This window comes from Pezoporus occidentalis, unplaced genomic scaffold (assembly GCF_034315485.1).
Source record: "Pezoporus occidentalis ecotype Australia unplaced genomic scaffold, CSIRO_AGI_Poc_V1 ctg102, whole genome shotgun sequence".
Taxonomy (NCBI): domain Eukaryota; kingdom Metazoa; phylum Chordata; class Aves; order Psittaciformes; family Psittacidae; genus Pezoporus; species Pezoporus occidentalis.
Genome location: NW_026912801.1, coordinates 1,768,792 through 1,793,570, shown reverse-complemented (window position 1 = coordinate 1,793,570; position 24,779 = coordinate 1,768,792). Strand labels below are relative to the sequence as shown.

Here is a 24,779-nt window from a genome sequence, read left to right as displayed (position 1 = left end):
TCTTCCCGTGTCCCTGCCATGGCTGGTGATGGCTGCTTAGACCCGGGTGATGGACACCTGTGTCTGTGCTGGTTCAGAGCCTGCCCTTACATACACATCACTGTGACAATAAAAGAGTCTTCAAGACTCATCCAAGCTCTGTGTGTCAGTGGCCAGAGTCCCACTTACTGCTGGGTTGTGTTGTGGTTCCTGGTGTGAGGGCTGGGGTTGAGTGACCCGTTCCTCCTGGTTCCTGTGCTGGTGGGGCTGAGCAGCAGCCCCGGTTGTTACAGGTGATACATGAGGAGTGCTGGAGGTCGGTGCGTTACTTTATCGTGGTGAGAAGACTCGTGTGGAGTCAGCAGGGCACCCCAGGAGCTGGCCCCAGCAGTCACCGTCCTCACAGCTTGTTCCCCTGGGACAGTGGGGGATTCCTGAGGTAGCTCGGCTGCGGGGACAGGCAGGGACTCCGGGGGAAGAGCCGGCTGCCTGCTCAGGGCTGCCTGGGCAGGGATTGCCTCTGCCTTCCCCCCTGGCAGCGGAGGAGGTGTTTGAGCAGCAGGAATGCTCGTGACACTGCTCCTGCTGCTGCTTGCTCTGGATAACAGCAGTGTGGGTGGGAATGCGCCTTGGGAAGCCTGAGCTGCAGCCAGCCAGGAGCCCTCCTGCTGTGGTGACAGACAGTTGTGGACAAGCTGCTCTAGCTCTGGAGTGCAGCACAGAGAGGCACCGTGTAGGTGAGGGATGTGGAGGTGGGAGAAGGCAGGAGGGGAGATGCTTGTGTGCTGCAGCCGTCTTGCGATGCTCTGGGTTCCTCTGACATCCTCCCCCACCTCCTTTCTGCCTGCTCAGCAGCCCCAGTCCAGGCTCCCTCAGTGATGCTCCGGAGGTGAGATGAGGAAGCCCTGGGCTGCCAGGAGGAGCAGGGAGGCAGCTCCGGGCTGCTCTGCTCCCCCAAGGGAGATCCTGCTGGCTCCTCACTGGGTGTTTGGGAAGCGGTTGGGAGCTCCATTGGGAAACACGAAGAAGTTGAAGGAAAAGCCTGAGGGGGACAGGAGGGAGTTTTGGCACAGCAGCAAAGCACAAAATAGATGCTTTTGCCTGCTGTCAGGGATCTTCCACTACAATCTGCTGTGCCGTCTGTCGGCAGTGGAACAGCTGGGGCTGCTCTCTTCCCTTCCTGCTTCTTGAGCTGCATCTGGCCACCAGGACCTATTGCTGTCCTTTGTCAAGAGGAAAGTTGTCTTGGGGTAGGCCGGTGAAGAGTTCCAGGCCCTTGACTTAATGGTTGTATTGCAGAGTGGCTGTTTGAAACCGGCCCCATCGCAGCCTGCAGCTCCTGCCTTTCCGCTTTTCCAGGCATTTCTCCCCACCAGCTCCTGCCGAGCTGCAGGAGGAAGCAGGATCCAACCCCGCAGCGAGTGACTCGTTACAGCAGCAGGCAGAGCCCGGTCTGTTTTCAGCACAACTGTTTATTGATAATCTTTGCTTATCCACCACTGTATGAATGGTGCCGAACGCTGAGCCAGTGACCGGCTCCCGCAGGGTCTGGCACCGGGCAGTCGATGCGTGTAGAAATCATGCACGTCAGATAGTCTGTAACAGGACAGGTGTAAAAACCATCTCGGATGTATCTGAAATCTCTGCCTTATCCTGCATCCAATCACTGAAAAACCTGTCCAGAAACCGTGCTGGGAAGGGGCTGCGTTCCCTCCCCGCAGGCTCCCTGGAGCCACCTCCTGAGCAGAGGTGCAGGATGGGGTGAGCATCACAGGCTGTGCTTCATGGGTGCTGTGTTATAAACCCTATGGTAGCTCCGTACCCTGGGAGCCCCAAACACACCCTGGGTGCTGGGGGCCTTTGGGAGAAGCGTGTTGGTTGTTGTGTGCGCAGGACACTGGGGCCTCTGCCTTTGGAAACCTTCCCTTTGCTGTCAGGTCTGTGTGAGCTGCCTCTGTACACTTGCCCTGGCTTGAGGAAAGAAGATGGAGCAGCAGAGGGAAGCTCGTCTCCTTTCTTCCCTGGCCTTAGCCTATGGGAAACAAAAGCCCTGCGCCACATTCCAGACAGCATCCTGCCCTCGCAGGGGCTGCCCAGCTCCAGCTGTGGCAGCCCAAGGTTGCAGATAAAGAGAGGAAGGGAGTTTGGTAACCGATAACACCCTCGGTTCAGATTAAAGAGCAGGAAGAAGAGGAAGCAGGAGCCCTTGGGATCATGGTGCAGGAGCTCTCTGTGGGCAGAGCACTGCCTCACCCACCCCAACGGAGCAGCCCCTGCCTTGGGGAATGCATTATGACCCCTATAGCCCCCAGCATCTGTCCGTCCATGGAGGGACTGTGACCAAGCCAGGGCCAGGGCTGGGCTGCTGTCCTGGGGTTTGTGTGTGCGTGTGTTGGGTTTTTGGTTGATGGCCACGAGAAGTTTTACATCATCACATTCAAACGAACACCCTTGGCTTTGTTACTCTACTTCTGAACACCGCAAAACACAGTAGCAACGGAACACGCAGGGGAGTGGTGCTGCAGCTGAACCACGGAGGGAAGGCGAAAAGAATCCCTGAAGCCGATGATGGAGGGGAGGGATGGGCGCGGGGACACGTCGCAGTTTCCATTTACAAGAGCCCGGACCCGAGGCCGTGCGCCGGGAGGCAGCTCCCGTCTGGTGCCGGCGCCGAGCTGGCCCGGCCGCCCTGGAACCCACAGCCCCGGCCAGCGCCATCATCGTCCCGGCGCGAAGATGAAGTCGAGGGCTTGGCGCTCAGCGGCGGCCACGTTGGGGTGCCACAGGTCCACCATGAAGATCACGCGGGGACCCTCCTCGGGGGGACCTGGGAGGGAAACACACGGTGAGGCTGCGCTCCGGCTGCCGTGGGATGATGCTCGCCCCGGCACAAGGGTGATGGGCGCCGTGCTGGGAGGCTGCTGCTTGTACCCGGAGCGTGAGCTAGTACAGGGCCAGGTCCCAGTAAGCACTGGAACCGCTGCTTACTGGGAGCCCAGCGCCTCCAGCGCAGGGTCAGGGCCTCCTGGCAGAGCTCTGGGCAATCAGACCCGGAGGTTTCCCATCGCAGGCAGGATGCTGAGCTCGCCCTCCTCACAACTGCATCTCAGAGCCCTGCAGGGAGCTGCTGCTGCGCTGTTCCAGCCTTCCCAGCCCCACGGCTCTGCACTGAGCAGCGCTTCCCAGTCCCACAGCAGGGCTGATGTGGGAGCCACAGCTTCTGTTCTCCCCGTCTCCACACGCAGGCTCCCCTGCGCAGAGCAGCTCTGCCGGAGGCTGTTTGCGCCAGCAGCCGCTAATGCCGGTTAATCCGGGAGAGCTGGAGCGGAACGGGCTCTGTCAGTGATGGGAGAGGCGGAACAGGCTGCCGGGAAGCTGCGCTCCCTGCACAGGAGACAAAGGCACCGCGGGCACGTCAGTGCTGGGCTGATGCAGCTGTGCGAATGCTCTGAGGATGCTGCAGCTGCAGCACCGGAGCCTGAGCTGCACTGCCCAGCCCTGGAGGATCACAAGCCCCGGCACGGCACCGGCGCAGGACACCGTGAGCCCCCTTGGGGTTCACTTACCCTCATGGAACGCCGTGTGCAGGAAGGAGTCATCAAAGAGCAGGCAGCGGCCCTCGGCCCAGCACTGGGGCTCGCCCCCCACCACCAGCTCGCAGTTACTGGGTGTCTTCAGACCTTGGTGCACACAGAGAGAGGACAGGGTCAGGGCGGGCTCCCTGCGATGAGGAGCAGCCCTGGAATGGGAACAGGGAGCTCCATTGCAAACCCCTCGTGGGGAAGAGGCTCTCCATGGGCAGGACAACCTGGGAAATAAAATGGGTCTGTCCCTAAAAGCACGAGTGCAACCCAGGCCAGCCTGAGGGCTGATCCCATCACCCTGCAGCACCGGCGGCTCTGGAGCTGGTGCAGTCACCCTGCCCCAGGGATGCTGCCATGGTGGAGAAAGGGGTCAGAGCTCACGTGAATCATAACTGGTAACAACACAGCAGGAACGGATCTCAAAGGGATGCCAAAGCCCAGCGAGCGCAGCAGGGGCTCAACCTGCCTGGGAGAGCTGGGAGCACAGAAGCTGCTCTGCTTTCCTCATGGATGCTTCAAAGCCGTCAAACACCAAAGCCTTTTCCCTGCACAATGGCCTCAGCTGGAGCATCTCCAGCTGGAAAGGAGGAGCTGAGCCTGCAGCCTTCCATGGCACCCGTGCCTGGGGGATGCTGCCCGGCCCCTGGAGGGGCAGAGCTGGAGCCTGAGCATGGCCCAGTGCATTCAGCAGCAGTCACAGGGTTGGAGTGAACCCTGCAGAGGCCCTTGCCTGCACTGATGGATGCTTTAGCCCTGCAGAGTGATCTGGCATCAGAGGCCAGGTTGTCTCCGAAATGCATCCGTGTCCTGGGCACCGCAAGAGCTGATCCCAGCACTGAGATGGGGATGTCAGCGTGTCCCAGGCACGGTGCTGTGTCCTGGCTGGAGCTGGAAAACATGGAAGGACAAGGGGATGATCCGCATTGCTCATCTCTCCAGGTCATGCTGCTCCAGCCCTAGAGCTGATCCCAGTCCCGTGCTGCTGCCGGGGCAGGTCTGAGCCATTGGTCCCCCCCCAGGAACCGCTCCCAGCCCCTTTCAAAGGGGACGCATGTCCCCAGCGCCCCAGAGCGAGGGCAGAGCCATTGCCCAGGTCCCCAGGCCTGGAACGCTCCCCGGATCCGCTCTCCAGGCTGCTTCCCATTGTGGATAAATGGGCAGTCGCTGCCGGAGCGTGTTTACCCAGGAGCTGGCTGTGCCGCGGTCGGTGTTTGCCAGCAGGGCCCGTGCGGTGCCTCCCCCGGCACGCTCTGTGCCGGTTCCAGTCCTGCCATCTGTGCCTGCAGGAGCTCCCATCCCGGTGCCACCATCCAGCGCCCAGCACCCGAGGGGATACCCCGGGACTCCCCATCTGGAGCCGCACCAAAGCAGGATCTTTGCTCACATCTCCCGGGGAGCACCCGGAATCCCAAGACCCCCGAATCTCGCAGCAGCAAGAGCCCCGGTTGGCAGGAGGAGGAGCTGAAACGCTCACAGGGCTGAGCCGGGCACCGTGGGGAGGTCGGGCACTGAGCACCAGCCTCTGCTAGGGAGGATGCTGCTGCCCAAGCCCCAAACCACCCTCAGGCCAAAGCACAGCAAACCTGAGCTCATCCTGGGGATGCAATTAGTGGCCCCCTTAAGGGAAAAGCTGGAGAGGGGCTTTGGACAAGGGCCCGTAGGGACAGGCCAAGGGGAACGGCTTTAACCTGCCAGAGGGGAGACTGAGCTGAGCTCTTAGGCAGAAGCTCTTCCCTGTGAGGGTGCTGAGGCGCTGGCACAGGGTGCCCAGAGAAGCTGTGGCTGCCCCATCCCTGGCAGTGCTCAAGGCCAGGTTGGACACAGGGGCTTGGAGCAAGCTGCTCCAGTGGCAGGGGTCCCTGCCCGTGGCAGGGGTTGGAGCTGGGTGAGCTTTAAGGTCCCTTCCACCCAAACCATGGGATTCCGCGATCTCAGGGTACCAGAGGCCTTTCTGGGATCCGGGCACCCCCCGCACCACTGGGGGCAGGATGACCCCCGCCGGGCACTCACCGAGGTGGCAGCGGATGCGGATGTTGGTGGGCCCGTAGTGCTCGGCGATGACGGTGCCCGGGCTCAGCACGGAGATGCACGCGTTCCCAAAGACGTTGTTGCCAATGCAGGTGCGAAGGCTCCCGAGCAAGCGGTACGTCCGTGGGCATCTCCTGCAGTTCCTGGGCACGCACATGCCCTGGTTCACCAGGTAGAAGGTGAACCACTCCCCGCTGGCCGTGCTGTTCATTTTCCATCCTTGCGGGAGGCTGCAGTTTGAGAAGGCTTTGTAGAGGGTCTCAAACTCGCACAGGATGGTCTGGAAGTTGCGCTCCAGCAACTCCACGTCGTGCTTTTGAGCGTCCCGGGAGAAGTAGGGCATGGTGGGCAAGTCCGGCAGGAAGAAGACCTCAGGCTTCTGGATGGAGGGCCGGCTGTTGAGGTAGCGGCCCTGCTCGCGGATGCCCTTGTGGATCCTGCCCATGCCGGACCAGGAGTAGCGCTTGGCATACTCCTGCAGGTTGTGGTAGAGTTTCTGGTTGAGGCCGTCGTGGTGCGTGCAGCGCGCGCACTCGGGCGCGTGGCAGAACACGAACCCGTTCTGCACGCCGTTGGCCTCGGCGCTCTGCATCAGGGCGTTGACGGTGGCGTAGGCGCGGGGCTGCTCCCGCCCCACGTGGTAGCAGTACCACAGGAAGAGCACCAGCAGGCAGGCGACGGCGGCCAGGGCCGTGGCGTCGCAGTCCCGGAAGGACTGGATGCCGGTGGCGATGAAATCCCTGAGCCCGTCCAGGGACCAGCTCCAGTCCAGCAGCCACTCCATGGACATGGTGGTGCGGCGGCGCGCGGCGCTCAGAGCTCGAGGGCCTCAGGGGCACCCACACGGTGCAGCGGCGCCGGGGCTGCCATGGGGCAGCGGGAGCCCGGCATGGGCAGCAGCAGCAGCAGCAGCAGCGCCAGGGAAAGCCCAGGGGGTCAGCAGTGATGTGCCGGGAGGGTCCCCACCGGTGCTCCTGGCACCATCATCCTGAGGGAGGCTCTGGGGAGAGAAACCCGGAGGAGTCAGGGAGGCAGCTTCCCCCCGCGGACCCTGCAGCCGGGGGCACCGGTTCCTGTGGGGGATGATGGATAAGGAACCCAAGAGCCCAACATCAGCCCATGCTGAGAAACCCCCATCCCTCCCAACAGCATCCTCCACAAATACCCAGATGGAAAATAAGGGGGAAGATCTTTCTCACCCCTCGCTCCCACCACCCCTGGGCAATGATGTCTCCTCCTGCTCTCCCCAGTTTCCCTCCTCCATTCCTGCCTTATCAAATCTGAAACCTGGCTGACGAGGCAGCAGGGCAAAGCTGGGAACACTTCACAGCCCTATGGAGCAGCACATCAGTTTATCTCCTTGATCTAAATGCACTGAAGTGATTCTCCCTCCAGAGACCGAGCTGACAGCCCTGAGGTGGGATGCAGGAGCCCAGGCTCGGCCAGCAGGATGAGGGCACTCGGGGACACGGGAGCCCAGGTAAAAGATGCTTCAGCTCCTCAAACCCACGACTGATGTTTGCTCACCCCATGCTCCATCCCTGGGCATCTCAGAGCAGCCAGAGGGGAGGCAAAGAGGGGGTGAGGAATGGAAGGGAAACACAGACCCGGTTGGGAACATGCTGGGAGCTACCCTGACCTTCAGTGTGCTGCCAGCACCAGAGGAGAGCCCTGTGATCACTGCTGTGCAGCAGCTGAAGCAGCTGAACACGGGTCAGGTCTGCACACAGAGCAGATGCTCAGGCTGGGCATCGTGGAGGGTCACAACCTGCCCCAGAGCACTGAACGCAGGGTGAGGGACAAGGGCTCCCATCCAGTTCCTGTGTGTGCTAGTGCTGTGCCAGGCAGGGCAGGGGGATGCAGCCTGACAGGAGCTGCAGAGCAAACAGCTCTCATCTGAGCAACACAAGGATGATACAGGTAGGAGGGAGGGAGATGCCGTGGGAGCTCATTGGTGGGAGCACTGATTGGAGGAGTAGGATGGGTTTATTAGCAGGGAAGGAAGGCAAATACCATCCAACCGCTCCCAGCTGAGGTCCTGCAGCCTGTTAATGACCGTGCATCTCCCTGCTGCTGGCCATGGTGATGTGCTTCAGCTTGTGGAGCTTTGGCTGGGACCTGCCCCTGCTGCTGTGGACCTGGTGCAGGGCTGGGGGCAAGGCTTGGGCCAGTTTTACACCCACAGTAACCTCCCTCCATCCATTCCTTGCAGCGCGCTGCCTGGTGCCCCATCCCGGGATCAGCAATCCACGTGGCGTTCACAGCCTCCCGGGAATGTTAAGGTAACTTCCCCCCATCCCTACAGACACGTCGCTTTCTCCAGCCCAGGCCTTGGCTCCCAGGGTGCAGCCAGACCCAGGGGTATTCCCTAAGGCCGGCACAATCCCTCCCTGCTCCTTGGTAGGGCCAGAGCATGCCTGGGAATGCTGGCAGAGCCCTGCCACGATCTGTATTCAGGGTGGCTCTCGCCCTGACAGCAGCAGCCCAGCAGCCAGGCTCCTTCAGAAGCCGACTGATGAAGCCAATGTGCAGGGAGCAGAGCTGGGGGCTCCCACAGCCTCGGGGTCCCCTAGAAGGGTGGCACAGCACAAACACAGCCCCACTGCTTCCCAGGGCTGCTGCCAGCACCTCAAAGGGGCAGAACCAGGGGGAGACCACGAGAGCAGTCAGAGATGTGAGCCCCTGTGCCTGCGTGCAGCTGCCTGGCCCTGGGCCTGGCAGCCAGGATCTGCACAGGGATGCTTCGTGCAGAGCCTCCCTTCGGGACGCAGCCACCTCCTGCACTGGCACAGGCAGCCCTGGGGCAACCCTGCCCCAACCCACCTTCCACAGGGCAGGGGCCCGAGCGCCAGCGCCGGATGGGTGCTGCATGGCCAGGACCTGCTGCTGAGTGGCTTGATGCTGTCACCCTGCACCGAGGCAGGCACTGACCCCGGCACCCCCGGTCTGAGACCAGAGGAAAGGCTCGTAAGAGCCGGCGGAGCCAGCCCGGGAGAGTGGAATCGATTCCAGGCTGCACTGAAGTTGTGCAGGACGTGGAGGCGAGCACCGTGCCAGGCAGCAGCGCCGTTACATAATGAAGGCACAGAGGCTTCGATGCAGCAAAAGTTGCACCTCGGTGGCTCCGTGGGGACCCCGGCATCGCCCGGGGCAAGCGGGCTCCGCTCAGCACGGCCGGGCTCCCCAGGCCGTGGGCCCCGTGCTGACGGGGATGTGCGATGGGGACGCGTGGCGGGGTGTCCTCGGCTCGGCATCGCCTCCGGGAGCAGCACCGGAGCCTCCTCGGGGCGCTGGGGTGCTGGCCGCCGCTCCGGAGCGGGCTTCGCCCCTTCCCCACGGGGCCACCCCGGCGGTGGCACCGGCGCCGGTCTCATCACCCATGGTGGCTCCAGCGGTGCGGCAGCGCTGCCCGGGGTGCGGGTGTCCCGCGTGTCACGCAGCGGGCGGGGGGCAGCCGCTACCCCGCTGGGGCCCTGAGCAGCCGCCCCCGGGCCCGGCCGGGCTGAGCCCCCCGCCGCAGGCACCGCTCCCGCCCCGCCGCACGCTCCCGCTCCCCCCCCCTCCCTCCGTTCGTGCCCCGCACCGTGCGCTGCGCTGCGGTACCGACCTGCAGCCCGCACCGCGCCGCTCCCCGCCGCTCCGCTCCGCTCCCGCCGCCGCGGACCACAACTCCCATCAGCCCGGGCAGGAGGGACCGCGCCGGGCCGGCAGCCTGCGGGCCCCGGCCGAGGCACCGCCCGCCCGCCCGCCCCTCGCCGCGGCCTCGGGGCGGCGCGGCGCGCCCCCGCACCGCGCGGGAGCGGCGGGGTTGCGGCACCCGGGTGGGGGTCCCGGGGATGGAGCGGCGGGAGGCGGGCGCGGTGCTCGTACCCGGGGGAGCATCCGCCGGGCTGCGGCCGCACGGGCAGAGGCACCCCGGGGTGCAGCCGGACGTGCGGGGAGAGCCGGGTCCAGGGATGCAGCACCGGGGGCTGCAGAGTCGGGTTGCAAGGGGTGCGGGCCCCAGGGGTGGGAGCTCGCAGGGATGCAGGCACGCAGCATCCTGCCTCCGGGGACACAGACTGTTAGGGATGCGGCAGTTGGGATGTGCAGGATGTTGGCTTCAGAGATGCAGGTGTTCAGGGATGCAGGGAGTGCTGGCGGCAGAGACACAGGCACGGGGGAAATGCAGCACCCAGGGTACTGCTTCCCGAGGATGCATGTGTCTGGTTGCAGGGGACAGGAGCAGCCAGGGTGTGCCTCAGCGAGGGTGTGATTTAGCAATTTGTGGTGTCCCTGAAGAACTCTTTAAATGCTGGTGGAGGCACAGTTCGTTGTGAGCCTTTCTGCTTCCTGCTGGCTTTTTTCTTCCCCAATCCATTTCCCGTTCACCTAAGCGAGTACTGTTAAATCCAGGAGCCCTGGTTAAATCCTTCCCAGTGTTAGATAAGCTGCCGTGCGTGTGTTTGCTCTGGAGCAACCTCATCCCCAGTGACTGCAGACCAAAAGTGTGTCTTGGTTTCTGTCCTGGCACATTTTTGCCTCCTGTCTGCTCCTGGTGTTTCCCTGTGATCCCACGAGCACATTCCCTGTGCCAGCCCCCCTCAGTTTGCTCCTGCAGGGTCCTGGCAGCATCACACGTTGCAGGGTGAAGGGAGGGTGAGTTTATTCCCTCCTGCTCTTTCCCAGGCCCCAGCCCACACCTCCTGCTCTTGGCAGGCAGCGCATCCTTCTGTCACCGAGTCTGCTGGCTCTCAGTGCTGGGCCTCTCCCATTCTTTCTCCCCTCCATCTGCCTTCTGCTCTCTGCTTGCCGTTGGGACCCTCCAGGCCCTGGGCCTCAGCTCTGCTTCTCCTCCTTTGTCTGCAGGATGAGCTGCCCTTGTCTTTCCTCTACCTTTAGGATGTTGCTTGGTCCTCTTCCTCCTGGGGCTGGATGGCTCAGCTGGGGTCCCCTGGAGCACCCACTCACAGCACCCATGGGGTGGCTGCAGGACGGAGCTGTGAGCCCCGCTCCCCTGTACCTGGGCACCAGGAAGGTCACTGGGCTCAAGGCAGGACAAGGGTCTGGCAGGGGCCAGTTTAGCATGGATAACAGGCACAGGAGCCACCCCATGGCAGAAGGGCTGGGAACAGCCCTGGGGTGCTCTTGGCACAGCTCTGCAGGTTCCTTCTCCCTTTCCCTGGGATATTCTCCTGGGGTAGGCACGAGCCTGTGTCCTCCTGAGCCGCTGCCAGGATGCAGCTGCAGCCAAACATGTGCTGCTTGTGCCAGGGCAGGGTTTCCCGGAGTGTTCAGGTTGGAGCAGGGACGTGTTCCCGGAGGGGCCCTCCTTGTGCTCCCTGAGCCGAGATCAGCATCATGCAGGCTCCTGCTCCCTGAGTCCCCTCCAGACCAGCCTGTGCCCAGGCCATGGGTGGGATGCTGAGCATGGGTGCATGGCTCAGCCCTGCCTCCCCCCCCTCCCCTCCTCAGCATTCCTGGCCCTGAGCATTGCTCCTCCACAGCCCAGCCCCGAGTCCCTGCTCTTTGCTCTTTAATCATACTCCATGCTGCTGCTGCTCTGATGCTGCACAGAAAGACGCCAGCACCGCCTCAGGACTCTGTCACTGCTGGCACCAGTGACTGTGGGTACCCCACAGCCGGTTCCTGCCTCCAGCACTGAGCAAAGCCCATAGCAGAGCTGGGGCTGGGGTCCGCTGCTCTCCCAGCCCTCCATCCTCTGCATGGATCCCCCCAAGACTGCTTTGGTTCCTGCTGAGAAACACCCCAGCAATGGGGGAAGGTGCAGGAACGTGGCCACTGAATGGATGCGTGAAACCCAGCTACGGCCCATGAGCACCGGGACACGCTGCCCTGCATGAGGGGTCCCTGCTGCTGCATCACGGAGCTCAGGTGGGTGCCCACGGGGTCCTTTGTCTGTGTGATGGCTGAGGGACGAGCAGGCAGCGCTGCGCCCGGGCACAGCTCAACGGCAGAGGCTGGAGCTGGGCTCCTGCTTTACATCACCGCGGAGCAGCGGCAGCAGCGAGGTTCCCCCCCCCCCCCCCCCCCCCCCCCCCCGCTTCATTTTAATTCCCTTGCAATTTCTGTCCAAAAATAACCCCAGCTCCCTCCTCCGGGAGCGCTGCGCATCACAGCCCTGGCTCCCGCGCCCCTCCGCAGTAGCCTGACAGCTGCGGGAGGAAGCCATTATCTGATGGCACATCCGAGGCACGTTCCGAGGGCACGGGGTTGGTGTGCTGTTCGTGCAGGGATGGATGGGAGGCTCCAGGTTTCCTCAGCTGGGCAGCAGCAAGGATATTGCCATGGGTGGGTTGTGCCCCCCGTCCATCCCCAGTGGCCGCTGCCCCTGCCAGGGAAACGTGGGGCTCTGCAGGCATGGGGCAATGGTGTTTCATAGAATCACAGAATGGTTTGGGTTGGGAAGGACCTTAAAGCTCATCCAGTTTCAACGGGCCACGGGCAGGGACACCTTCCACTAGAGCAGCTTGCTCGAAGCTGGCCTTGGACACTGGATCTAACTGGGATGTCCCCATGACCCTGCTCCTTGGCAGTGCAGCAGCGTAGGATGCAACCGCTGTGGAGCCATATGGAGGTGGGCAAGGCAGCCCCCCATGTTCTCCCTGTGGTTATGGGGAGCCACCCTGCCCCAGCCAGCACAGAGGTGATGCCTATGGGTCATTGCTGTGGGGCCGGATGGGTCCCCATGGCCCCCCGCCCCATAGGGCTCGCCCAAACCTTCTGCACATCCTCTGTGATGTGGCCAGGGGTCTCCAGTGGGGTCCCAGAGCTATGGGCAGGACCCAGATCCCAACCACCCCAAGAGGCAGTGCTGGGGCTGGGCTGGTGCAGGCGGAGGATGGGGTTGGGGGGAGCCGGTGCTGGCTCCCATGGGGTGTCCCATGGAGGAGGGATGTCCCCAGTGCTGAGCCTCAGCCCCTTCCCAGCCAGCCTCAGACAAACGCATCCCATGGGAGCAGGGGGACACTACGGGGCTGCACCAGGGCAGGATACAGCTCCCCCTGTGCATCAACGGGACCCTGCCTGCGGGCCAGGGCTCTGCAAACTGGTTCCCCACATTCAAACCACAACAGTTTACACCGAGGTTACGCTGAACGCTCGAGCTCCCCACGGAAGCACTTCATCATGTTCAAAAATATTTAATCCCAGCAATTTTCACATTGTTCTTATAAAAACAGACCTGTATGAAGGGAAATGAAATGCTTCGTACATTTTTGGCACGTTTTTTTCTTTTTTTTTTTCCTTTTTTTTTTTTAACCTTTACAAATTACAAACACACATTCATTGTTTTCAAAGGAAAAAACCACCCCTCAGTCTCAGCTGTACACTGCAGAGATGCACGAACCACCCCGGAACTAAACCAGCCTCCCGTGGTTGCAATTGCTGTTCTACAGGGGCAAAGGAGAGGCACCGGCAGCCCAGGACACGGTGGTGGCTTCGCTGCCCTCCCCAGGGCCTGGCTATGGAGGTTGGTGGCATGGGGGGCCTGGGGAGGAGGTGGCCCTTAGGGGTCCACAGGGATGGGAGGCAGCCCTGTGGTGCCTGGCTCTGGCAGGGGTGAAGGCATTGGGAGAGTGCAGGGGGTGCTGAGGCTCCGACTGGGGCTTGTCTGTGGTGGGACCTGCTTTGAGGGGCTGATCCCTGCCTGTCCTGCTCCCCACGGGCTGGTCTGTGCCAGAGCCAGGCACTGCCCGCCCTTCCTGCCCCAATAACCTCCATTTCCATCCCCTCTCCATTGCATTCCCACCATGAGCCCCAGCATGGGGGCTTCAGGTGGGAGCTACAGAGCCCTGGGTGGGCTGCACTGCCTTGGTGCCCGCCCGGCACCACCACCTGCACGCTGGGGACCCCCCTGTAGCCCATCCTGCTTACCCTGAGATGCTACCGAGGGGTAAGGGGAGACCGCTGGGTTCTCATGGCAAGGGTCATGGTGAGCGTGGCTGAAGAGGCACAGGCTGCAGAGCTCCCCTTCACTGTGTGAGCTCCCCTTCACTGTGTGAGCTCCCCATGGCTCCGGGCTGCTGGGCTCACTGCTTAGTGCCTCTCCGTAGGGCTGGGACTCCCGGCCCGCTGCCCCTCCAGCATCCAAAGCGAAGCAGGGAAAGCAAAGCGAGACGTACGGAGTGTGTGCCAGGCCACCCCTGTGCCGGCCGGCAGCGGTCCTGAGCCACGCTCTGCTCCCACAGCCGGGACAGTCCCCGTGCTGCTGGCACACAACCCACTGCGGCCCCTGCTCGGGCAGAGGGGAGCTGGGAGCCGCGGGGTGGGGATGGCTGCGGGACCCTGTGGCAAACCCGGGCTCCCAGCAGTGGGCTGCGGGCTCTTGCGATGGAGACGGGTTTAATTCTGACACCAGAACCGCGATAACCCCGCTCTGCGTGTGTGAACAGAGCCAGGGGATGTGTCCCCGCGCTGGGGGACACGGTGGGAGCCCCTCGCACTGCCCTGGCCTCGCTGGACCCAGCCCTGCCCCGCTGCTGCCTGCGCCCGGGCTCTGCAGCACACCTACCCCAGCTTAAATAGAATAAATACAGTGAAGGAAACAGTAAAATCTTCCAGAAAGAGGCAAAAGGAAAGACAACAGCAGGTCCAGGGGTCCAACCAAACTCCACGTGGGCTCTGGATTAGTTACTGAGGAAGGTCTATGAGAGCACAGTAAGTTCGCAGCCAGAGACTCTCTTACCACTGTCCTTATATCGAAACTTCGTATTCTCTTGTTTCCTGGAGGGAAGGAAAAGCCAGGTGAAGGAGCAGCTGCTTCTCGGGATAATCCCACCATTCCCAGATGGAAAGAGAGGCCCTGAGTGTTATTCTGCTCCTGGGGAAGCGATGCCTTCCCTACCCAGACCCTGCCACCCACCCCGCCATGGGGAGCAACAGGGATGGAGCCTCCCATCACTCCAAGCACCTGCTCACCCGGCCCAACGCATGGCTCCCATCAGGATGGTGCTGGGAGCAGCGGGCACAGCAGCACTCACCCCTGTCTCATAGATGGGGTTGTCGAACTCCGTTTCTACCGTGATCTGGCTGTAGGGGTGGGAGTACATGAGGGGCAGGCGGAGGCTGGAGTAGTACCGACACCTGCGGGAGAGCTGGAGTCACCGGGCTGCACGGAACGGAGCACAGACAGCCCCGGCCTCCCACATCCCGGCTCAGTGCCCTGCTCCTCGGAACCATTCCCAGGACTCATGGCAGGGGTTGGACTCGATGAGCTATGAAGGTCCCTTCCAACCCAAACCGCTCTGGGATGTTGAGCAAGCCCCAGGCATGTCCCCACATCCTTCACCACCAACTGCACTCGTCACCTTGTGAGATAGATGTAGGCTCCTCCCAGCAGCAAGGAGATGATCAGCACCGGGATGAATATGGCTAAGGCCATGTTTCCTCCCTCCAGCGATGTCTCTGCAGCAGCTTCTGCTACTAAAAGGGCAAGATCAGGCTGGCATTTGCAAACACCCTGCAACCCCTCTGCTGCTCCCCTCCCTCCTCCCGGCTCCACGCAGGCTCTGGCTGAGGGCCCTGCACAGGGCTTATCCACCGGATGCATTTCACTCACCTTCCAGAGCGTGTTCAAAGCTGTCTTGATTCACTGGAAGAGAAATGGAGAGTTACTGGTACGTAACTGGGTTTGACCGGGTGCTTGCTGCATGGGAACCCCAGCCCCAAGGTTTCTCTGCCTCATTTGGTCCCAAGCCATGTTGCAAACCTGCAGGTTTTAATCAGTTCTAGGTTCTTGTAAGCACATGCAGGGGACTGAGGGGCTGTGCAAGCGAGATGCCAGCCAAACGTACCCACAGAGCCCTGCTGCCAGGGCTTCTTAAGCTGTAATTAGGAACAATCCATCCCTGAAGTGTGGTGGCAATAGGAGGATCCTCCTGTGTCCCAAAAGGGCACTAAACCCAGACCTTACTTAGAGGGTTTCCTGGGCTTGAGCTCTCCCATATTGGTGGGTACCCAAGGAGAGCATCCCTGCTGAGATGAGCAAACGCCTATGGGAAGCAGCAAAGCAGCGAGCAGCCAGGCCTGCCCCGCACTGGCAGCACCATGGCTGGGGGCTTCTCTCCCCCTCCCCAGGGCAGCAGAGCTTGGGCAGCTCAGATCCAGGTCTCAGATGAGTTTAGGTCCCAGCTCGAGAACCACGGGGTCTGCAGCTGGATGAAGGTCCTTGGGCTACCCCAGGCTGGGGACAGAGGCGTTGGGGTCCCCGTGGCCCACATCCACCCCGCACCGTTACCTTTGCAGATGGGCAGGGGTCCGCTCCAGTGGGACGGCTGCCCCAGGATGCATTTGATGGTCACCTCCCCCATGAGTTCAAAGCCCTCATAGCACATGAAGGTCAGCGACTCTCCTGGCAAGTAGAGGCGCTTGTAAAGTATTTGGTAGCCGTTCTCCGGCAGTCCTGGGTTATCGCAGGCCAGCAACTCCTCGGCTGAAAGGGAACGGATCCCGGGGTGAGCCCCAGGGCGTGAGCTGAGAGCACCCAAGGTCTCAGCCACCCCCCTTTAGGTAGCTCAAAGCTCTCCACCACCCCATGCAGCTGGGTGCAGGAAAAGGCTCCCTGGCCCCCCCGGCAGAGGAGCTGAGCTGCAGCAGAGCAGGAGCAGCTGCCCCAACTCACAGACACAATGCGGGAGCCGAGAGGTCCAGATGGGCGTCCCGGTCTCGCGGCTGTAGCAGGTCAGCAGGGAGCTGCCCTCCAGCACGAAGCCGGGGTTGCACGTGTACTGGATGGTGGTCCCCACCAGCAGCACCGGGTCGGAGATGAGCCGGGTCGAGTGCTCCACCTCCCCCGGGTCCGTGCAGTACATGACTGGGGAGGAGAAGCCGCCTGAGCCGCAGCCCCGGGCCCGGCAGCGGTGGCAGGGGATGCGATGGGGACGCAGCGCGCGCTGCTGGGGCACTCACTCTTCTCGCAGAAGGGGGGGTCGCTGCTCCAGCTGAGGTCCCACTGGCAGGTGAGGGTGTCGCTGCCCACGATGTCGTAGCCCGGGTCGCACTGGTAGGTGATCTTGGCCCCTCTCACCAGCTCCGTGTGTGATGTGGTTTTCCAGCCGTTCTGGATCTCGGGCAGGTCGGAGCAGGAGTCGTTGCGGGACACCTCTGCAGCCAACAGGGATGCTGCTGTGGCCACTGAATGCAGCCCTCCTTGGAGCCACGGGGTGTAGACACCCAGCTCTGCCAGCGCCCGTCCCTCCCCATGCACCGCAAACGGCCCATGCAGCAGCCCCTGGGCAGCAGCAGGTACAATCATAGACTCATAGAATGCTTTGGGTTGAAGGGACCTTAAAGCTCCTCCAGCTCCAACCCCTGCCACGGGCAGGGACCCCTTCCACTGGAGCAGCTTGCTCCAAGCCCCTGTGTCCAACCTGGCCTTGAGCACTGCCAGGGATGGGGCAGCCACCGCTTCTCTGGGCACCCTGTGCCAGCGCCTCAGCACCCTCTTCCCAGAGCTTCTTCCCTACATCTAACCTAAATCTCTGCTCTTTCAGTTTAAGGCCATTCCCCCTTGGCCTATCACTACTGTCCCTCTCTGGGGTGAAGGGGGCTTCCCAGGCCTGACCCTAAAAGCAGGCAGGGGGTTGTGCTGGTAGAAACAAGGCAGTATCAGTGCTGGCATCAGGACAAGCACAGCAGCGTGGGCACAGCGGGTTCAGCTCTGGCTGCAGGCACAGGAGCAGTACAGGCTCTGCGGTCATGACACAGCAGGTTTGCTCCAGTGCAGGATTCCGGCCCTGCTTCCCCCCAGCCCCGTGCCCATGGCTGAGCCTGGCTGCATGTGCTGCAGTGCAGTGAGGAGGGACCTGCAGGCTCACAGGTGATCTGCATTGCAGCTTGTTCTGCCGCTCCTAACCAGAGCTAGCAGCAGCAGGAAGAAATCAGGCTTGGAAGAAGCCTGCCAAGGGGAAGCCAGGCTGGGGAGAGGCAGCAGTGAGAGCAGGGGCAGCCCTGGGGAAGAAGTGCCCTTCCCAGTCCTTGTCCCTTCCTTGGGCATCGGCCTCCCCCCTCTGGCAGACATGGCTGCACCCAAGGAGGATGCAAACAGACATCTCCAAGGGCAGTCTGAGCCTCTCTGGAGCAAGGAGCTGTGAACAGCCATCTCAGGAGCCCATCCTTCCATGGGCTTCCGTGACCCCTCCTGGGAGGACACCCCACTGCGGTGCTTTGTGTCTGGCAGAGCCTGTGTGTGTGTGTGGGGAGTCCTGTACATCTATTACCAACAGTTCCTCTCCCTGTTCTGCTCTGCAGTTGCACAGGGCCAGACCAGGACCAAAACTGCCTCTGCCTTCTTGCCAGCCTGGAAGAGGGGACACCCCAGCAGCGACTGACCCTGAGCCCTGCAGCGGGGCTGGGGGGCCTGCAGGGCTCGGTGGGACGCGCTGGAGTCACAGCGCTCCCTGCTTCACAACCCAGCGCCTGGACAGCGTGGTCCATGTCCTGGTCCCCACCTGCGCAGCAGCGGCAGGGCCACCCCCAGCGCCCCGCTCTCCGTACCGATGTAGTTCATGATGAATCCTTGCCCCTTCCCGAAGACGAGCCCGGCCGGGTCCGAGTGGAACTGGATGGTGAGGTCGGGGCTGGAGGAGTAGAGCTTCTGCGGGCCGCTGCTGCCCACGAACTGGCCCAGGATGCGCGCGGTGAGCTCGTCCCCGTCGTAAACCGTGAGGATGTCGCTGTTGGTGAGGTTCAGGCTGCGGGGAAGGAGAAGCGGGTGAGACCGCGAGGGGGCAGCGCCGGACCGCGGACCGGCGGCTGGGACGGGCCGGGAAGCGCCAAGCCCAGCCCCATACCCAGGGCCAGCACCGGCGGCAGCCTCCATCCACCCCTGCTGCAGCAGGGATGCGGCTGCCCCTGGAGCTGGGGGCTGGAAGCGGGGCTCCCTCCTTGCTCCCACAAAGGGCGGGTGGTGGATGCACATCCCAAGGGAATCCCTGATGGCAGCAGCCCTGCTGCCGGGCTGTTCCTCCCTGGGTGCTGATAGTGAGGGCGTTATCAGCTCAGCCTCAGGGATGGGCATAGGTTCCACCCTTCCCTGCTCGCATCCTGCTCGCCAGCAAGGGGAGCACCTCCAGCAGCCAGCGCTGTGCCGGGCAGCACAGGAGGGGCTGGGGCAGGAACCCCGCATCCTCCCCTTCCCATTGGCAGCACCAGGATGCTCCCAGCCCCACGGGAATCTCCATCAGGTCAGGGGCGCTCTCTGGGCAGTCCGGGTACTGTGTGTGCAACACCTGAGGCCCAGGACGTGCTCGGTCTCTGCGGGACCCCTGCCCTGCACGTCAGCTGTGTGATTCCACCTTGTCTGGAGGCACCTGAGCTGATCCCCAAGCCTTTTATTAAGCGCGTTCCTGGAAGGCACCAGCTCATCCCCGTGGCGAGCTGACATTTGTAGGAAACCTCTGCTTTCTGTCAAACACGATTTCCTCGGTGACATTTATCTCTGATGGCTTCAGAGCGCTCGGCCTCCAGCTCTGCTCAGCCCAAGCACCCACAGAGCTGGGAGAGGTGCACGGGGAGCTCCCACGTGGGATTTTGCAGGGAGCTTTAAAACCGTTATGGCTCTAAGCCCCCACTTGCAACATGCCCTCCCCTTGAGAACCCAGAATAGCATCGGAGGAGATTCCCTTTGCATCAGCAGCATTATCGTGCCAAGGGCTCCCAGCCTGAACATCGCATCTCATACCCCTCTGACCTCAGAATGTGCCTGCCTGTGACAGTATTCAGAAGCCATCTCAGGAGCAATTAACTACTGCAGTGGATGGTGTAACGTCACTTTGAACTCGGAGCAGCACTGGGTGCTGCCCTGGGCCTCCCCTGAGAGCATCATAGGGGACTAGGGAAGCTGCAAGGGGAGGAACAGGGATATGGTGCAGATCCCTGGGGCAAGGGCAGTGGGGATACTGCACTGGTGGAGCAGAGAGGTCCTGGGCTACTCACAGCTGGATGTCCAGGAACAGCCTCTTCTCCTCACCAACGTGGACCCTCCAGATGCAATCCTCCCCCTCCGCATAGGGCTCCGGCCAGTTTGGGGACAGGATCACGCCGGCCACAGCAGTCAGCTCCCCCCCGCACGTGGCTGCATGAGCGAGAGGCAGGCAGGGCTCAGCAGGGTCCAGGGGATGCTTGTCCCAGCAGCCAGCATCACCCTGCGGTGCTGGCACTGACCTCGGCACAGCGGCTCCGTGTCGTTCCAGTACGGGTCCCGCATGTTGACGCACTCGATGACGGCAGGACCCTGCTCCAGGGAGTGCCCGGGGTCGCACGTGAACTCCACCGTGGTGCCCAGGTTGTAGGTGGGGTCCGAGGTGGTGAAGTTCCCGTTCTGGATGTAGGGCTCGTAGCAGTGGCCCCGCTCGAAGGCTGGAAGAGAAGATCCCCCATGAGCCGTAGGGGTACGGAGCTGGATGGGGGAGCGCTGCCTTCCCCTGCCCCTCACAGCCTCAGCTCTGGGGTTTGCTCAGTGAGCCCTGGGCTCATCCCCAGCTACAAACCCTTCATCCCACCACGCACGGAAGGCTTTTCGCACAGTGAATTTTACAGGCAATTAGGATTAACAACAGCTTATCTGTCCTGAGCAACACGGGCTTAACCAAACCCCACTTCCACTGTGTACCAGCACCAGTAACGCGCTGCTGTGTCACCGCTTGCTGCGTTTGCTGAGCTGGGATCGCTGCGGGTACCAAGCTCATCACCTTCGAAGCGTATGTTGAAAGCCGTGGCAGCTGCGGGCTCCTCGGCCAGGAAGTCGATCCTGATGGAGGAGCCGTCGCTGATCACCCCCTCGAAGGGCACGCTGTCGGCACGCAGCGAGTCGTAGAGGACCGCGGACTGGTTCGTGTCCCCGCTGTACACCACCATCCTGCACCGGGGGACACGGCACGTTACATGGCAGAGGCGGCCCTGCGCTCCCCTCCCGGAGCACAGCAGTGGAAAGGGATCATGCAAACGAATGATCACCAGCCAGATAAGTCTCTTTTACTGTGCCATAAACAGGGGCTTTATTCTTTCACTTTACTACAAGCCATAAAGCTGCTTTATTGCCTGTTACCAGACTGAATGCTAATGCTCTTTAAACACAAGGATCAGCACCATAAGCGTGTTCTGTGTTACAGGTGCTGTAACGTGGAGCTCAGAGCTTCTTGCACTGTGTTGCTGAGCAGTGGGTGTTTGGGGAGAGGAAAGGGGTGGTGTGACACAGCACACAGCACACGGCATCACCCTGCAGCCAGCAGGATCAGACCTGCAACATCTCCTGGCTCAAAGCACAGGATAGAGGGGCTGGGGCTCTGTGGCTGCTTCTTGCAGCTCTTTCTGCCCAAGACCTGTTGTGCCTCCTGAGTGCATGAGCACATAGATCATGAACCTCCCTTTCTCTGCCCCAACCCCATCATCCTCTGCTGACAGCCTCCTCCACGCTGCACCCTGAGCTTGCGTCAGTGCCGTCCCACAGCATCGCAGGTCTCATCCTGCAGACCAGGCACCAGGAGGTGTGACCGGGCGGGGGCTGAGACCAGTTTGGAGCTTCCAGGTTTTGGTGTATTCAGGTCCCAGCAAAGCTCCCTGCTCCTCACCCTGGGCAGAGCAAAGCTCCCGTGTTCCCATGGGAAACAGGCTCCCCACAGACCTGGCACTAGGCTTACGAGCAGCTCCAGCAGGGCCTTACCTGTCCCTCTCTGTCAGCAGCAGCTTCTCAAAGTGGAGGTGCAGCTTCTGGCCCGGGGGGGCCCTGATGGCCCACACGCAGTACATGCTGCTCGACTGGTTCCCAGTGTAGCTGGGCGAGAGGACGCGGCCGATGGTGGCGTTCCGGACCGTCCCGCCGCAGGGCGCTGCCAACACAGAGCACTGCGTTCGACTCACGGCACGGAGGAAACAGCCCTCGTTTTCCCCTTGGGGACCCCGGTTTTCCCCAGCACCGAGGCTGATGAGGCACGTACCTGAGCAGATGGGCTCCGGGCTGCTCCAGTGCGGCCTCGACGCGTTGATGCACGTCAGCACCCTGGGACCCTGCAGCTCGTAGCCCAGGTGGCAGTGGAAATGAGCAACTCCCCCCGAGTGCAAATCCATCACGGTGACGTCTCCGAAGTCGGGCCTCCGTGGGAAGCTGCAGCTCAGCATAAACACTGCAACGAGCACACACATTCCGGAGCTCGGGGCTGTCGCAGTCAGGGGGGGACAGTGACAGCCCTCGCTGCGGGTGCCGGCTGCGGAGCACCGGCAAACGGCCACGCTGCTGCTTCTCAACCTGTTACTGCTTTTGCCCAGACCCAGTTTCTATTTTAGAGAGAATTCGCTTGAACTCATCTATTTTTTTATAGCTCTTTAAGGAAAAAATAGACCCGCAGGCTGAGCTGTGCAGGAGGAGCTGCTGCACGGGGACAGAGACAGGGCAGGGAGGGTGTGAGGAGCTCAGCCAGTGCTGGGCTCTGGGACATCCGTGTGTGTTGTACCTCTGCTCTGGTCACAACAAGGGCTCTTCCACCCGCGCCAGTGATGCTCTGAGCACGGGCACGCAGTGATACAGGAGCTGTACCGCTGCAGGCTGAGCCCCACGGCACCGGCACCCCATCCCTCCCCTTCTCACGCACCCCTGGCACTGAGGCACCCACCCTGGTAGTGGAGCTGGAAGGTCCCCACCACCTCGTCCTGGAAGGTGCGGAAGTAGACGGAGATGGTGTTGGTGGGGCTGCGGATCACCTGGCCCTCCACCAGCAGCGTCTGGTTGGCCAGGACCACGAGGGCATTGCCGTCCACGCCGCGGATGGAGAGCACCTCCCCGTCCGACAGGTTCACGCTCTTCACCTGGGAGGGAGCAGAGACCCGTGAGCTGTGGGGTGGAGGTGGGGGTCCCATCCCAGCCATGAACACACAGAGCATGGGGATCATCACGGACAGGAGCTGCTTGTTCAGTGGCGATGGAGCTGTCTGTGCACAGCATGAGCCCAAAGGAACCCTATAACTGCTGACCTCTTCCCTTGGGACTGCGGGCACAGGGAGCTGGAGCTGCACACTTGAGATGTGCTCTGAAGCTGGATGCTTCTGTGCAGCACAAGGTGAGTGCATCTGCTTCCCTATTGAAACTGGCTGTCTGAGCAGGCAAGGAGAGTTAGACAGGAGGAACGTGAAGGGGTAGCATGAGTCAGGGTATGTGGGATCCCAATTCCACTGCATCTGCCCTGGAAGCAGCCCTGCACCTCGAGGCACCATAGCATGAAGCATGGAGCAGGTTCACTGGTCCCAGCGGGGCAGGTCTGCAACCAAACCAGGGTACATTTGTATGTAGGGCTCGGTGCTCACCAGGGATCCTCCCCAGGATCCCTCCTCCGCACCGGGGAGTCACAGCAAATGTGCCTAATGAGTGGTCCCAAAAGGCTGTAATTATTATTTGGAAATAGCTGAAAAGTAACCTCACATTTGCATTTCACGTCCATTTAGCTTAATAAATGGGCTCATATTTCAGCAGAAAGATGCTCATCAGATCATTTGTTTCCTTAAGTGTGCGAGGACCGGGGCTCTATATTTAGCTCACACCACAGCCTTAGCCCGTGATTGCGAGCGCTCCCGATCATGTTGTGACTAGGAGGATTTGCTGCTGTTGTCACAACTGTGCCTGCCTCCGGTGCACGAGGTGGGGATGTGCCTGGCTCCGAGGGCCACCAGCAGCACTTGGCATCCTCTGACCTGCTGGAATAAGGGAGATTTCCACTAGAGGAACAACCCCAACCCCACTGAGTAACTCCCTGCCTGCCCCAGAGATCCACAAGCCCTGGAAAGGCTGAGGCTGGGTCAGAGCCTGACTGGGCTCACCCCAGAGCATCCTTTTAACTCAGGAGAAACAGATCTTGCCTCATTTTGCAGCAGGATGCTGGGGCTCTGCAGAGCCTCTGGTCCTCGCTGCAGGGCAGAGCAGGCCTCAGTCCTCATGGGCACTGTGCAGTGCATCGGCAACACAAGCCAAATGCATCCCCAGACCCCAACCTGCCCCCGGGTCCTTTCTTCTTCTCCAGGTTTTGCCCTGGAAACTGCCCCCCAGCACGCTGTGCACACCCTGAGCCTGCTGCCGGGGCTCAGGCCTGATTATTTATAACTGGAACGAATTGTCTTATCAGGGATGAATTATTTGGAGCATGGTATGCAGGGATGCTAAAGCGAACGGCTCCCCCCAGCTCCCACTGGGGCAGAGCTTTGCTTCCTGAGCTGGGTCTGAATCACCGCGAAGACATTTCCAGGGTGTTTCTAAAACACATTTTGCTCTGCAATCACTCAAAGACAAACCTGCTCCCCACCAGCTTCCTCTGATGGCCAACATCGCACACACTATCCAGCACCGAATCGCTCTGGGAAACCGGAAAGAGGAACGCTCAGGAGAGCTCTCGAGCAGCTCAGTGCCACCAAGATGCTCTTTCCCCCCACGCCCTGCTGCTGGGAAAGGGGTTCAAGGAGCAGCCCCAGCCTGCAGAGCTCTGCGGAAGAGACGGAGCTGGTGAGTGCTGCAGCATCTCCCAGCCCTTTGCAGGGTGCCGTGTGCTGAGGACATGGCTCAGCTGCACCAGCAGCCTCCTCCTCCTGCAAGCCCGTGCTCGGGGGAGCCTGGAGCAGGGGTGTCGCTGCACAGCTCCGGTGCCAGGCGGGCAGGATCCTCCGGGGACCGGGAGCGAGTGGCGGGTACAGGCGAGGCAGTGGCCCCGCGCCAGGGACCGGCAGCGCTGCGAGAGGGACCATATGTGCGAGTCCCTGCCAGGGGCTGGCCAGGACGAGTTCCTGCTTTAATCAAAGCCTGCACCAGTGTCAGCGCCTAAAGAGCCGGTTGGGAAGACAGGAGGGATCCTTCGCTCCGGCTGCCAGCCCTGCTCACCCACGACAGATCTCCCGAGGGAAACTCTATCTCCTGCCAAGAAGATTCAAGGGGTAGAACCATAAATACAGTTTAACAGCCCTGGCAGGGCCGTGCAGAGCACCCGCCTGGCGTGGGGACGCGGCTCTGGCCGCGATGCTGCCGGCAGAGAGCGCAGCAGGGACCCTGAGCACTACACAGCCCCACACGGGTCCTTTTGCTGTGTTCTCCCCCTTCTCCCCAGCCCTGGCTGAGGGGCTGGATGCTGCAAGGAGCTGGGATACTGCAAGGAGCTGGGATACTGCAAGGAGCTGGGATGCTGCTGGGTGCTGGGATGCTGCTGGGTGCTGGGATGC

The 24,779-nt window shown here is 61.8% G+C and overlaps 2 protein-coding genes across 3 annotated transcripts in view; both read right to left on the bottom strand.

Moving 5' to 3' along the window:
* Positions 1–1,433: 1,433 nt before the first annotated feature.
* ASPHD2 (aspartate beta-hydroxylase domain containing 2) lies at positions 1,434–6,578 on the bottom strand. Its single transcript, XM_062615688.1, has 3 exons — positions 5,574–6,578; positions 3,546–3,659; positions 1,434–2,806 (listed from the first exon to the last, which is right to left on the bottom strand). The coding sequence occupies exons 1-3, from the start codon at positions 6,379–6,381 to the stop codon at positions 2,697–2,699; spliced, it is 1,032 nt and encodes a 343-aa protein (XP_062471672.1). The 5' UTR covers positions 6,382–6,578; the 3' UTR covers positions 1,434–2,696.
* A 7,339-nt stretch (positions 6,579–13,917) lies between these two features.
* SEZ6L (seizure related 6 homolog like) overlaps positions 13,918–24,779 on the bottom strand; it is a 35,373-nt gene continuing 24,511 nt past the window's right edge. The window contains exons 4-17 of one of the 2 annotated variants that reach the window (XM_062615858.1): positions 22,199–22,391; positions 21,527–21,712; positions 21,253–21,418; positions 20,282–20,448; positions 19,755–19,949; positions 19,527–19,665; positions 18,087–18,283; positions 16,500–16,694; positions 16,213–16,404; positions 15,829–16,023; positions 15,151–15,183; positions 14,900–15,014; positions 14,573–14,675; positions 13,918–14,315 (exon numbers count right to left, since the gene is read on the bottom strand). In XM_062615858.1, the coding sequence (XP_062471842.1) occupies positions 14,286–14,315; positions 14,573–14,675; positions 14,900–15,014; positions 15,151–15,183; positions 15,829–16,023; positions 16,213–16,404; positions 16,500–16,694; positions 18,087–18,283; positions 19,527–19,665; positions 19,755–19,949; positions 20,282–20,448; positions 21,253–21,418; positions 21,527–21,712; positions 22,199–22,391 (2,106 nt within the window). In that variant the 3' untranslated portion in view covers positions 13,918–14,285. The remainder of the gene's footprint in view (positions 14,316–14,572; positions 14,676–14,899; positions 15,015–15,150; positions 15,184–15,828; positions 16,024–16,212; positions 16,405–16,499; positions 16,695–18,086; positions 18,284–19,526; positions 19,666–19,754; positions 19,950–20,281; positions 20,449–21,252; positions 21,419–21,526; positions 21,713–22,198; positions 22,392–24,779) is intronic. The other variant, XM_062615868.1, reaches the window with a different exon arrangement.

Bases quoted from the DNA above. Each gene is read 5' to 3' on its own strand.
- ASPHD2 (XM_062615688.1), bottom strand. From the start codon at position 6,381: ATGTCCATGGAGTGGCTGCTGGACTGGAGCTGGTCCCTGGACGGGCTC. The intron at 3,660-5,573 runs GTGAGTGCCCGG...GTGTGCACCAAG, and splicing joins CCGCATCCGCTGCCACCTCG to GTCTGAAGACACCCAGTAAC. The intron at 2,807-3,545 runs GTAAGTGAACCC...TTTCCCTCCCAG, and splicing joins GCACACGGCGTTCCATGAGG to GTCCCCCCGAGGAGGGTCCC.